This window comes from Calonectris borealis, chromosome 3 (genome assembly GCF_964195595.1).
Source record: "Calonectris borealis chromosome 3, bCalBor7.hap1.2, whole genome shotgun sequence".
Taxonomy (NCBI): domain Eukaryota; kingdom Metazoa; phylum Chordata; class Aves; order Procellariiformes; family Procellariidae; genus Calonectris; species Calonectris borealis.
The window spans coordinates 82,573,155-82,585,175 of NC_134314.1; the positions used below are offsets into that span (position 1 = coordinate 82,573,155).

The 12,021-nt window shown below is 45.9% G+C and overlaps 1 protein-coding gene across 8 annotated transcripts in view; it reads right to left on the minus strand.

Moving 5' to 3' along the window:
* URB2 (URB2 ribosome biogenesis homolog) overlaps positions 1 to 12,021 on the minus strand; it is a 37,465-nt gene that overhangs the window by 15,821 nt on the left and 9,623 nt on the right. For 3 of the 8 annotated variants that reach the window (XR_012673070.1, XM_075146417.1, XM_075146416.1), the window contains 5 exons: positions 11,109 to 11,219; positions 9,950 to 10,192; positions 8,814 to 8,904; positions 7,356 to 7,415; positions 7,037 to 7,176 (listed from right to left, as the gene is read on the minus strand). Coding sequence is in view for 6 of the 8 variants with exons in the window: in XM_075146417.1 (XP_075002518.1) it covers positions 7,037 to 7,176; positions 7,356 to 7,415; positions 8,814 to 8,904; positions 9,950 to 10,192; positions 11,109 to 11,219 (645 nt within the window). In the remaining 2 variants the exon portion in view is untranslated. Of the gene's footprint in view, positions 1 to 7,036; positions 7,177 to 7,355; positions 7,416 to 7,957; positions 8,115 to 8,813; positions 8,905 to 9,568; positions 9,659 to 9,949; positions 10,193 to 11,108; positions 11,220 to 12,021 lie in introns of those variants that run through there. The other 5 variants (XM_075146421.1, XM_075146422.1, XM_075146420.1 and 2 more) reach the window with 5 other exon arrangements.

Genomic DNA, 12,021 nt, shown 5'->3' on the forward strand with positions numbered 1-12,021 from the left:
ACTTCTTTCTTCCTGAGGCAACTAATAAACTTTCCACTAATGAAGTGCACTCCTAATCACTGTGACCAGCTCCTGCTCTCCTTCTGCCCTAAATGTAAAACAGCTAATACATTTTATTAGACCTGCTAACATAGCTGGGAAAAACATAGAGCAGGCATTAAGGCACATAAGCCTTTTTTTGGATCTGTGACACTGATGAGTTTGCATGTCCAAAAGTTCGTCATTTTTCCCCTCTATGTCAGTTCCTCTGTTGGCTGGTTTATAACAGATGTTATTTCTCCCCGCACCATGCACTAAAGTAACAGAACAGTTGAGCATCACAACTCCCATTGAATGCACTGGGCTGGCCTCTCCCTTCCTAGGGCAGAGAAATCACTGCAGAGAACGAGGAGAGTAAAACCCACAGCTATTGACAAGACGGACCAGATGTCCCGCTTGGGATAACCAGATACCTCAAAGCTGCCGTTAATGGAACTGCATCCCTTACATCAAAAATTAGTCTGGACCCAGGCCTTACTTGGGCCATTCTTGCCTTGCAGTAGAGTTTCCTATAAACACTCTCCAATAACACTATAGGAAGCAGAACCAAAGATTTAAACAGCTGCCACTACTGGCTGGCAGTTAATTATGCTTGTGTTTTATGATCTATATAGTTAGCACAACCAATTTGTCAAGCATTACAGAGCTCTTGATGTGAGACATTAAATGTGTGAAGAGGTATTTCACTATTACTGAATTAAGCAACAGCTCATAGACAACAAGGGAAAAGTACCGTCAATACTATGAAAGAGGCTATAGATGCCACCCACTCCAGCAAGGAATCTTTCTGGATTAACACAAAATAATTCACAAAGATATTTTATTTCCTGGTGTAAAGAGGAAGCACTGAGGGAACTGTTACACAATTACTTTAGGAGTGACTGCTTAGGCCAGTAGCTTTCATCAGTTTTAGTCTGCAGACCCTTAAAAGAGTTCCAGTAAGTGTGCAGATGCCCATATCATAGAATCATAGAATGGTTTGGATTGGAACGGACCTTAAAAATCATCTAGTTCCAACCTCCCTGCCATGGACAGGGACACCTTCCACTAGGCCAGGTTGCTCAAAGCCCCATCCAACCTGGCCTTGAACACTTCCAGGGATGGAGCACCCACAACTTCTCTGGGCAACCTGTTCCAGTGCCTCACCACCCTCATAGTGAAGAATTTCTTCCTTATATCTAATCTAAATCTACCCTCCTTCAGTTTAAAGCCATTACCCCTTATCCTATCACTACATGCCTTTGTAAAAAGTCCCTCTCCGGCTTTCTTGTAGACCTCTTTCAGGTACTGGAAGGCTGCTATAAGGTCTCTCCAGAGCCTTCTCTTCTCCAGGCTGAACAACCCCAACTCTCTCAGCCTGTCTTCGTAGGAGAGGTGCTCCAGCCCTCTGATCATCTTCGTGGCCCTCCTCCAGACTCGCTCCAAAAGGTCCATGTCCTTCTTATGTTGGGGGCCCCAGAGCTGAATGCAGTACTCCAGGTGGGGTCTCACAAGATCTCCCTCGACCTGCTGGCCATGATTCTTTTGATGCAGCCCAGGATACGGTTGGCTTTTCTGGACCGCAAGCACACATTGCCATGTCATGTTGAGCTTCTCATCAACCAACACCCCCAAGTCCTTTTCCTCAGGGCTGCTCTTAGTCTATTCTCTGCCTAGCCTGTATTTCTGCTTGGGGTTGCCCCGACCCATGTGCAGGACCTTGCACTTGGCCTTGTTGGTCTTCATGAGGTTCACCTGGGCCCACCTCTCAAGCCTGTCTAGGTCCCTCTGGATGGCATCCCTTCCCTCCAGTGTGTTGACTGCACCCCACAGCTTGGTGTCATCAGCGAACTCAGGGTGCACTCAATCCCACTGTCCGTGTCACTGACAAAGATGTTAAACAGCACCAGTCCCAATACCAACCCCTGAGGAACGCCACTTGTCACTGGTCTCCACTTGGACATCGAGCCGTTGACCGCAACTCTTTGAGTGCGACCATCCAGCCAATTCCTTATCCACCAAGTGGTCCATCCGTCAAATCCATGTCTCTCCAATTTAGAGACAAGGATGTCATGCGGGACAGTCTCAAATGCTTTGCACAAGTCCAGGTAGATGACGTCAGTTGCTCTTCCCTTATTCCACCAATGCTGTAACCGCGTGGTAGAAGGCCACCAAATTTGTCAGGCATGATTTGCCCTTAGTGAAGCCATGTTGGCTGTCACCAATCACCTCCTTATTTTCCATGTGCCTTAGCATAGTTTCCAGGAGGACCTGCTCCATGATCTTGCTGGGCACAAAGGTGAGACTGACTGGCCTGTAGTTCGCCAGGTCCTCCTTTTTTCCCTTTTCCAGTCAGTGGGAACTTCACCAGGCTGCCATGACTTCTCAAATATGATGGATAGTGGCTTAGCAACTTCATCCACCAGTTCCCTCAGGACCCACAAATGCATCTCATTAGATCCCATGGACTTGTGCACCTTCAGGTTCCTTAGGTGGTCTCAAACCCAATCTTCTCGTACAGCCGGCAGTTCTTCATTCTCCCAGTCCCTGCCTTTGCCTTCTGCGACTTGGGTGGTGTGGCTTGAGCACTTGCTGGTGAAAAGTAAGGCAAAAAAGTCATTGAGTACCTCAGCCTTCTCCATATCCTGGGTAAACAGGTCCCCCGTTTCCTTCCGGAGAGGGCCCACATCTTCCCTAGTCTTCCTTTTATCACCGATGTACCTATAGAAGCTTTTCTTGTTGCCCTTGACATCCCTGGCCAGATTTAATTCTATCAGGGCTTTAGCTTTCCTAAACTGATCCCTGGCTGCTCAGACAATTTCTCTGAATTCCTCCCAGGCTACCTGTTCTTGCTTCCATCCTCTGTAGGCTTCCTTTTTGTGTTTGAGTTTGTCCAGGAGCTCCTTGTTCATCCATGCAAGCCTCCTGGCATTTTTGCCTGACTTCCTCTTTGTTGGGATGCATCACTCCTGAGCTTGGAGGAGGTAATCCTTGAATATTAACCAGCTTTCTTGGGCCCCTCTTCCCTCCAGGGCTTTGTCCCATGGCACTCTACCAAGCAGATCCCTGAAGAGCCCGAATTCTGCTCTCCTGAAGTCCAGGGTAGTGAGCTTGCTGTGTGCCCTCCTCAGTGCCCTAAGGATCTTGAACTCCACCATTTCACAGTCACTGCAGCCAAGGCTGCCCTTGAGCTTCGCATTCCCCATTGTTGGTGAGAACAAGGTTCAGCATAGCACCTCTCCTTGTTGGCTCCTCTATCACTTGGAGAAGGAAGTTATCGTCGACGCATTCCAGGAACCTCCTGGATTGCTTATGCCCTGCTGTGTTGTCCCTCCAACAGATACCAGGGTGGTTGAAGTCCCCCATGAGGACCAGGGCTTGTGAACGTGAGGCTGCTCCTATCCGTCTATAGAGGGCCTCATCCGCTCGGTCTTCCTGGTCGGGTGGCCTGCAGCACATCCCCACTATAATGTCACCTGTCCCTGCCCTCCCTTTAATCCTGACCCATAAGCTCTTGGTCAGCTCCTCAACCACCCCCAGGCGGACCTCCATGCTGGTCAATAACCATGCTGGTCATTGACATAGAGGGTGACAACCCCTCCTCGTCTCCCCGCCTGTCTTTCTTAAAGAGCCTGTATCCTTCCATTCCAACACTCCAGTCATAGGAGCCGTCCCACCACATCTCTGTGATGCCAATAAGATCACAGCCCTGCAGGTGTCTGCACGTCTCTAACTCCTCTTGTTTATTCCCCATGCTACGTATGTTTGCATAGAGGCATTTAAGTTGGCCCCCGATGAAGCTGACTTACTGGCTGGAGTGGCTGGAATTCCTTTGTGCTGCTCTTCAGGTGCTCTCCTGCTGACCTGTGACCTTTCTCCAGGCTCTGGGCATCTGTTGCTGGCACTGGCACAAACTGGTAGGAGTGGGATGGATTGAGGTTCCCCTCTCGTGGCAACTTTAGTTTAAAGCCCTCTTCACCAGCTTGGCAAGCCTATGACCGAAGATGCTCTTCCCCTTCTCTGAGGGATGGATCCCATCAGCCCCCAGTAGACTAGGTTTCTCAAAGCAAGTCCCATGGTCTAAGTAGCCGAACTCCTGGCAGTGGCACCAGTCCTGTAATCACTTGTTGATTCGCCAGATTTGACTGGCCCTTTCAAACCCCTTCCCTTTGACCGGGAGGATTGATGAAAAAACTACCTGTGCTCTAGAGTCCCTTACTGCCGCTCCCAGGGCTCTGTAATCCTTCTTGGTACTTCTCAGACTGTCCCTGGCTGTATCACTGGTGCCCACGTGAAACAACAGGAGCGGACAATAGTCAGTGGACTGTACGAGGCTTGGTAGTCTCTCAGTGACATCCCTGATGCAAGCCCCCGGTAAGCAGCGCATCTCTCTAGATAGTGCGTCAAGTTGGCAAATGGGTGCCTCTGTACCTCTCACAAGAGAGTCACCTACTACTACCGCCCGTCGCCTTTCCTTCGTTGCGCTGGTCATTATACAGGGAGCAGATCAGGCTGCCTTACTCAGCTCCAGCGCCTCTCCTGGTGTGACGGGTCTTTCCTCTTCAGTATGCAAAGCAATGAAGTAGTTCTGCAAGGGCACCTCAGGCTTCGGGGGAAGTCTCTTCGTCCTGCTGGTTCATTGCAAGCTTCAATTCTTCTGCATTATTGGCCCCCTTCCCTTCTGTGTGTAGCAGTGGGGCAGTTTTTGGCTGTTTGGCTGTGAGCTGTGGGTCCACTGCAGACTGCGCTTGGAACCAGCTAACTCCTTCTCATCCTCCCTGATGTTACGCAGCCTTCTCACCGCCTCCTGCAGCTCAGCCACCTGCTGCAGCAGGTCCTCCACCTAGGCACACCTTTTGCAGGCAGGTCTGCTGCCTGCCCCTGCCCCAGGAGAGAGGTCTAGGCACTTCTTGCAGTCTAAGGTCTGCACTGGAGCCTCTCCCTTCAGCAGCTCCATCTGGGTGGAGGCATCGGCCACCGCTGGGGTAGATGGTGCAGCCAGAACTGCAGCCTTTGCTCTCAGACGAGCCCCCACCATTCTGCCTTGAGGGTCAGGCAGGATGAGTGCCCTTGACCTGTGCAGATGGTCACAGAATGGTGCCCAGTTGCTGGGTTATAAGCACTTCAAGTCTCCCACTCAGCCAGTGGAATGCCGCTCCTTCGACGCACCAAGCCCTGTTTGCCCGCCCTGGATGCAGCACTCCTGGCCGCAGTGCTCCCTGGGGCTGCCTTTTGTGGGAGTGGGGGGTGGCTGCCATTGCTCCTGTCCCCACCCAGGCCTCCTTAGCCGCTCTCATGAGAGCTGCCGGCTCCTGGAGGATTTCTGCGCTCCCCTGGGGTTTCCCTGGCTCAGGAAACCCCCCTGTATGCCACGATCCCCCGCTCCGCTGCAGAACACGCCTGCACCGGAGCTGATCGCCTCTGCGAGTGATTCAATATAAATATTTAAATCTACCAACATGTTTTTCTCAGTTACCTTTGACGGACGCCCAGGGTCTTCAGATCATAGGCTGAAAGCCACTGATCTGGACTCAGAAGAGATGAATGGTTAAAGCAGTTTTTCTCTCCCCCTGCAGAGCAACATGAAAGATATGTAGGTGCCCCCTTAAGACAGGCATGCTGAGGCCTCCTCTTCCTCCGATATCCATTAATTCTCACCAGTCTAATGAGCAAATAAATCACCACCTACTTGTGATCTATCTGTTCTGTCAGAGAGAAAACACCCCTTTGTCACAGCGTCTGGTGGCTCACCACACTGATTCCCCTTTCCACGCCCAAAGGTTCCATGCATACATTACTGATCTGTGGTTTCAGCTATCATCCATCACTTTCCATTTCCCAGTGATAAGTATTGCACAAAACTTTCCTAGAAGGCTCTTGAGACTTTGTACACTGCTAATACTGAGTAAGTGTCCTTTTAACTTGGAAGGTCATTTGACAATTCAAGTCAGGCTTTCTGGGCAAAGGCTCTACATTCAGCGATGAACAGATTTCAGAGTTCAGAGACAGTTAAATAGAGCAGAAGTAGTCTTAACAGTAATTTGTCCCTAGTATTTGCTGAACTACTCTGTTTACTATGTAAACAATAACCAACTTACCAGGAACACCAAATAACATGGTTAAAGACTGACATATCCCATTGTTTTGCTCCCAAACCTTGGAAAAAAGCCAGGCAATAGAGAAGGCAACTGAGTCTAAGCTACATAACAACCTTCATGGTTAGTTACATTGGTTACACCATAATCCTTCAGCAACATAGCACCAGTTAGGATATTTTTGTGGTAAGAGAGCCTAAAATCAAAAACTAAAATTCCTTTTTATATTTCAGCCCATACCCGGGCCAGAGCCACAAATAATCAATTTGCAGGTACTTGCAACACAAGCAGCATTCAAAACCTGGTGAAATCTAAATCCATTAGGCTGAACAGAATGACAATTTGAACTTAGGTCTGGATGTGAGAAGCTACTGGCCTGGCTCTGGCATTCGTAATAGTAGAAATAGTTGTTTTCAGCAAGGATGGCAATGATATCTTTGGTACAGAAGGAGAATTCTGAAAAGCTAACAATTCTCCAGCTTGGTAACATTTTCTCCATTCACTTACTCATTTAGATCAGACTAAAAGACATTTTCCAGGAGAATTTTTCTCCATTACTTTGCCAGATGGGGCCCTAACTGTATCAATCCTGGACAACTGAGACTAGCTGGGAGAAGAACCTAACTACCACATGAAGAAAAAACAACACCCAACATGACAGAAAAGCAAAGCAGTTCTGTAAATAGGCATTGCATTGTTTTGCCTTAAAAAAGCACAGCCCACACTGTTAGAAAGTTTTCAGAAGCTGTATAAGAAAGATTTTCAAGAACTCTTGCTCAAAATAACAGAGAGTCTGGATCAAACCTGTACCCCCATGAGGCATAATAACTTTTATAACTTCACAGATTTTACAAAACTGGAACAGGAACTCCAAAGCCAGCACAATACCAATGGCACTTTCAAGACGGATGAGAATACATTACCTTCTGCAATTCAGTCACATACTGAGCCACAATGAAAGCAGAAAACACAGTAAAGTCCTCCATTTCTGCAGCAATATGAGTATACATCCGTTCCACCAAGTGTGCACACTTCAGTATAACTTCAAATTCATCTGTGTTGCCTAAAACAGAAAGCGAGTTGAAGTCTGGCATTTAAGGCTTAAAAACACTAAGAAGAAAAAAAGAATCACCCAGTCTTCCATATGATTCTTGAACTACATGAACCAACACAGCTTGCCCATTTTATCTTCTTTTCTTATCAAGGCACAGCTGAGAGGGCCCGCACACCCCCACAACACACCATATACGTCTCTTCCAATGGTTATTTTGTAAGAGCACACTGACTGCCACTCCACATACACTGCAAGGCAAAAAGTATTTGTTATATATGCTGAAGTGCTAAAAGCAGCAGCTATCATCCCTTCCATGATTCAGTCCCAAATAGCACCATGGAGGAGAAAACAAGGAGACTGGAAAATTATATTCTCTACCTGCAGAAAATCAGAAGACATCTCATAGAAACAGCATAGTAAGAAAGCTTTCTGATGAGATTTATTACATGGAATACAGCAGCAAAAGCCACAGCACTGGAGATACTCAAAGTGAGACTGCAGAGATCACCCGAGAATTTACCCTTTCAGTAGGCAGTGAATGAAGAGAACTAACACAAACAAGGGAGAAGGGAAATCTAGAAATTACTTCCATGCTATCTGTTATGCAAATAAAACAATCCTGCAAAGATAAACAGCATGTTTTTAAACTTTAAGACGCCATGTACCCATAAGCTTCCTGTGACCCTTGCCTTACGTAAACATATTACAGAAGCTAGCAAATTCTCAAAGTTTGGCACCAGTTTAACATACCTTTTCCTCTATCATTGAGTGTATGCATACATACACTTACATTTGCCCGCAGCTGTGGGCAACATATCAGCTGAGATAAATCTGAACATGGAATAAGCTGTAGGACATCAGTGGAAATCTGGGATACAAGCAGTTGCAGGCCATGAAGTCAACTTGTCTCAAAAAGTCACCACTATTAATGACATGGTATTTGTGTCCTGACCAGCATAAAGCAGAGGAGGATCACTTAATCACTGTGAACATCTTTGACTTGGCTACTTTGACAACGCAAATTCTTTAACAACTTCCAATAACAAGTCCTTTTTTTTCTTCCTTTTGAGGTATTTAACTATACTAATTCCAAATCCTGGACTGTACAGAAATATCATCTAATCCCAACTGATGCTCCACATATGTGTAATGTTCTGGCTTTATGCTTAGTGCAGAATGTTGACAATTCAGGTCTGTAGTAAACATAGTTCCAGTCTCAAGCAGCTCTATTTAATAGGATCTATTTGGGGCTGTAACTCAGGCATATTAGCATGTATCATCAGAGTTCACAGCCACCATGCTTTCAGGCACAGAGGTTGATAGGAAGAGCAGAAATTGGGCACAGCACGCCTTACCGGTTCCTATTCACTTGCCAGCCAGTCAGTGAAGAATACTTTATTCACCTAAAGCAGTGCTGTCTGGATGCAGCCCCACAGGACCCCCAGTTACCTTCATAAGCCCACAATACTACAAAGCTCATCCTCAATTTTACATAAAGGACAGATAGGGCTAATGGTTTCAGTGCCACAGCTAGGTTTTGAGGATTTTGCTTCTGGTGTCAGACTGCCCTGTTCTGCATCTCCTCTTCTAGAATACACAAAATTACAGTGTGTATATATAGCACAAAAGTGGAAAAGATATTGTACCTCTGTCTCCTTTCTGACGTCCTTCATGCATGACAGAAACAACCAGACGATGGAAACTGTTCAGAAAAGACGGTGCTGCTTTCAACAGCACCTGCAAAGACATGAAATAAAAACATCTGAGATTATGTAGTAAAGGGAGTGCAGAGGGTAGAGGTACACCACCCCATAGCCTGAGGGAAATCAATTCCTGTGAAGGAAACTATATAGCTTATACAGGAGCAGAGACTACCTTTTCATTCTGCATCCATACAGTATCTAGCACATGAGAATCCTGGAGCAGGACTGCAGTCCTGGCCATATTCAAATATAAATAACAAGTAAACATCATATTAGAGTTACTCCATCTCTCCAAAGCAGCATTTGATTTAGTACCCTAATGTCTAGGGAATTTGTTCTTGCTGGTAGAGAACCTGTGTAGCCAGACAGATTCACAGAACGCAGGGTCCAGTAACACTACAGATCACTGTGTGACAACAGCCTGGATAGGCAGCTTTCTACCACAGGGTTTTTGTAAGGGCATTTTAGCAATGCGTACTGCCTTGCTTTTAGAATTTGCCATTTCCCCATCTTTAACTTTCTTCACTCTCAGCCCTAATACAAATGCATAAGGCCCCTTTCCCTTTTTCTTCCACCCCTGCCTACATATTCCATGTAGGAGTATCTCCACCCTGTGCAAGTCCTGGCATGTCTTCACTTTCCCATGCCAGAAGGCTGACAGGAACACCAGGGTGGTACAATGTTTGAAGGTCACCAACTTCTAACATGTCTAAGCCCTGTTTTCAAAGAACTGCAGAATCTTGATCTCCAGTGAGAATGAGGTCCTAGAGCCTGAGCCATTTTTGCTTCTAGAAATCAATCATAAAAGAAAGGAAAGTTTTATTCTAATCTAGCATCAGATGTTGATAAGCAATCTGTTGTCAAAGATCAACAATGCAGGCATAAAACAAAGCAAGAGAGCAACTGAAATGATGTGATTTTGAGATTCCTAGCCCTTTAAATGACAAGCAGCCCAAAGAACTTTCATACTATCAGGACAAATTATTTCAAAACCACTACTGAAAAAAAATTCTCATCACTGGCCTCTGTGTTGGTTCTTTCTACCTTTTTCCCCTCCTTCCACCCCCTCACAGATATACCTTCGGATGGCACTGCACAATAGAGAAGAGCACTTCATGGACTCCCAGGAAGACACCGTGATAGTCTTCTGTCTTCAGATGATCCAGAGGGACTGTTAGGAGGATGCTGAATGCCAATGCCACATGGTGTGGATTCAAGAGAACCCCTTCTCCTTGCCTTAGCAGAGCTGCTACAGTCTCTAGAATAGGTACAACTACGATGGAAATCAGTGACTGGTCCTGGCAGGCCTCTTTGGTTTGCATCTACAAGAAGACAGGAAAGAGATAAGGAGGAGTGCATTAGCCACCTATCACTAGCATTCGTGCACCAGAGAACTATAATGCTCTGACTTGAGTCAATGGAACTAGACTGGCAGGGAGACTCCTGCACTTTAGCCATTTTCATGCAACTGCACCCTGGGCGAGGATGCATACGATGCATTTCAAGCAAGCACTGCTGTGAGTGTGGAATTGTAACTACTCCCCAGTCCCCTGACAACCAGCACCTCTTTGCACCTCCTCACATGAATGGATTGATGCAGTTCTCTCCTTTACAAGCATGCAGACCTACCAAAAATGGGCAGAAATTGCATGCTCACGATTCTCAGGCATTGCAGAGGTAACCTCTGACAAATTCTGGTCTAGAGACACCATCACCATAAGAGAAAAAAACCTACATCACCAGGTTCGTATGCTGTACAAATGAAGGACAGGAAATTTGGGTTTGGTTACTTTCACTTAAATTCCCATTCATAATTCAGTGAATTTCTATTTTTTTTTTTATATGAGCACTTTTTGTTTTGCTGCTGTTGGCTTCTGCTGCGACACGTGGCTGACAGTTACCTTCTCCTTTGGACAGGAGGAAGGACAGGAGACTCAGACTCTCTTCTCTGCAGCCTAACAAGTTTCTCTCAAGCTCCAGATTACATGGTGCAGTCCCAGAAAATTACTGGTAATAAGAAATGGATGACCTACACACTCCACTCACAGGAGGAGATTCACTCAAGGAAGGTGGAGAGAAAGGATCTAGACAAAAAAATGCAAGTGAATCTGGTATGGATTTGTCTAGTATCCGCAACTTTTTTGTTCCTGTATGCCTCTGTGCATGTTAGATGTAACCACTACAGACTCCAACAAATAAAAGGGATAGGTAATGAAGTTACAATGAAGAGATACTTACAGCTAAAGCTGTGATTATCTGTGGGCTGGCAAACCAGAAAGCTTTCTCTTTGTCTCCACTTAATGGGCAGCTGAGCAACAATTTGGTTAGCGTAACAGCTGACAATACTTCCTGCAGAAAGCAGACTGATGATCAGTCACGGGTACAAGACGCACTGGCTCCTTTCAAGTACAGAACAGCTCTTTCAAGGGCAGTGGCCGTTTTGAGCATTACCAGAGCCTTGACAGATGAAAGTCCTCCCACCAACAGATCTCTTTGGAAATTGTAAAGTAAGCAGCAGCTCAACAAAATTCAATATGCTGAGCAGCACTGGCCCAAATGTACTGCATGCTACATTTATTTTAGAATCAACTTACTGTACAAAAACGCTTACGTGATTTTTAAGAAAGGAAAGCCTTCTCCTTCAACTGCCACAAGATAACAGAGGGAAGCAGGGGGGATACAGGGACACCAATACACTATACGCTAAGAATGCTGCATTTGGCAGCAGGGGTTTTTTTTACTTGCTGGCTGTTATGACAGATTGATAAAACAAACATATTACAAGCTATACTCAGGTGGCTGGAATTATATGCATAGCACAGGAATTCCAGATACACTTTCAAAAATTGATGCAGCACATCCAGGTCTATTTCTGACAAATAAGACACGAGCCAGATAAACCCCCAAGTTTAATCCAAGTTTCATTCTCAAGTCACTGAGCTTTCTATGGAGGGTACAGCTGGCTTTTTTTCCAGAAGTGTTCCATATGTCACCACTGCTGCTTAAGCTGCTCTGGAGAAAGGCATAGTATTTAAAAAACTACTGAGTGGTACCTCGTTATTACAGAGTAAAAGTCTTTATAGAGACAAATACGAAAAGCACAGGTGCAGTTTTGGTTTTACTTAAGAATACCAGCATTTCTAAAAGTACC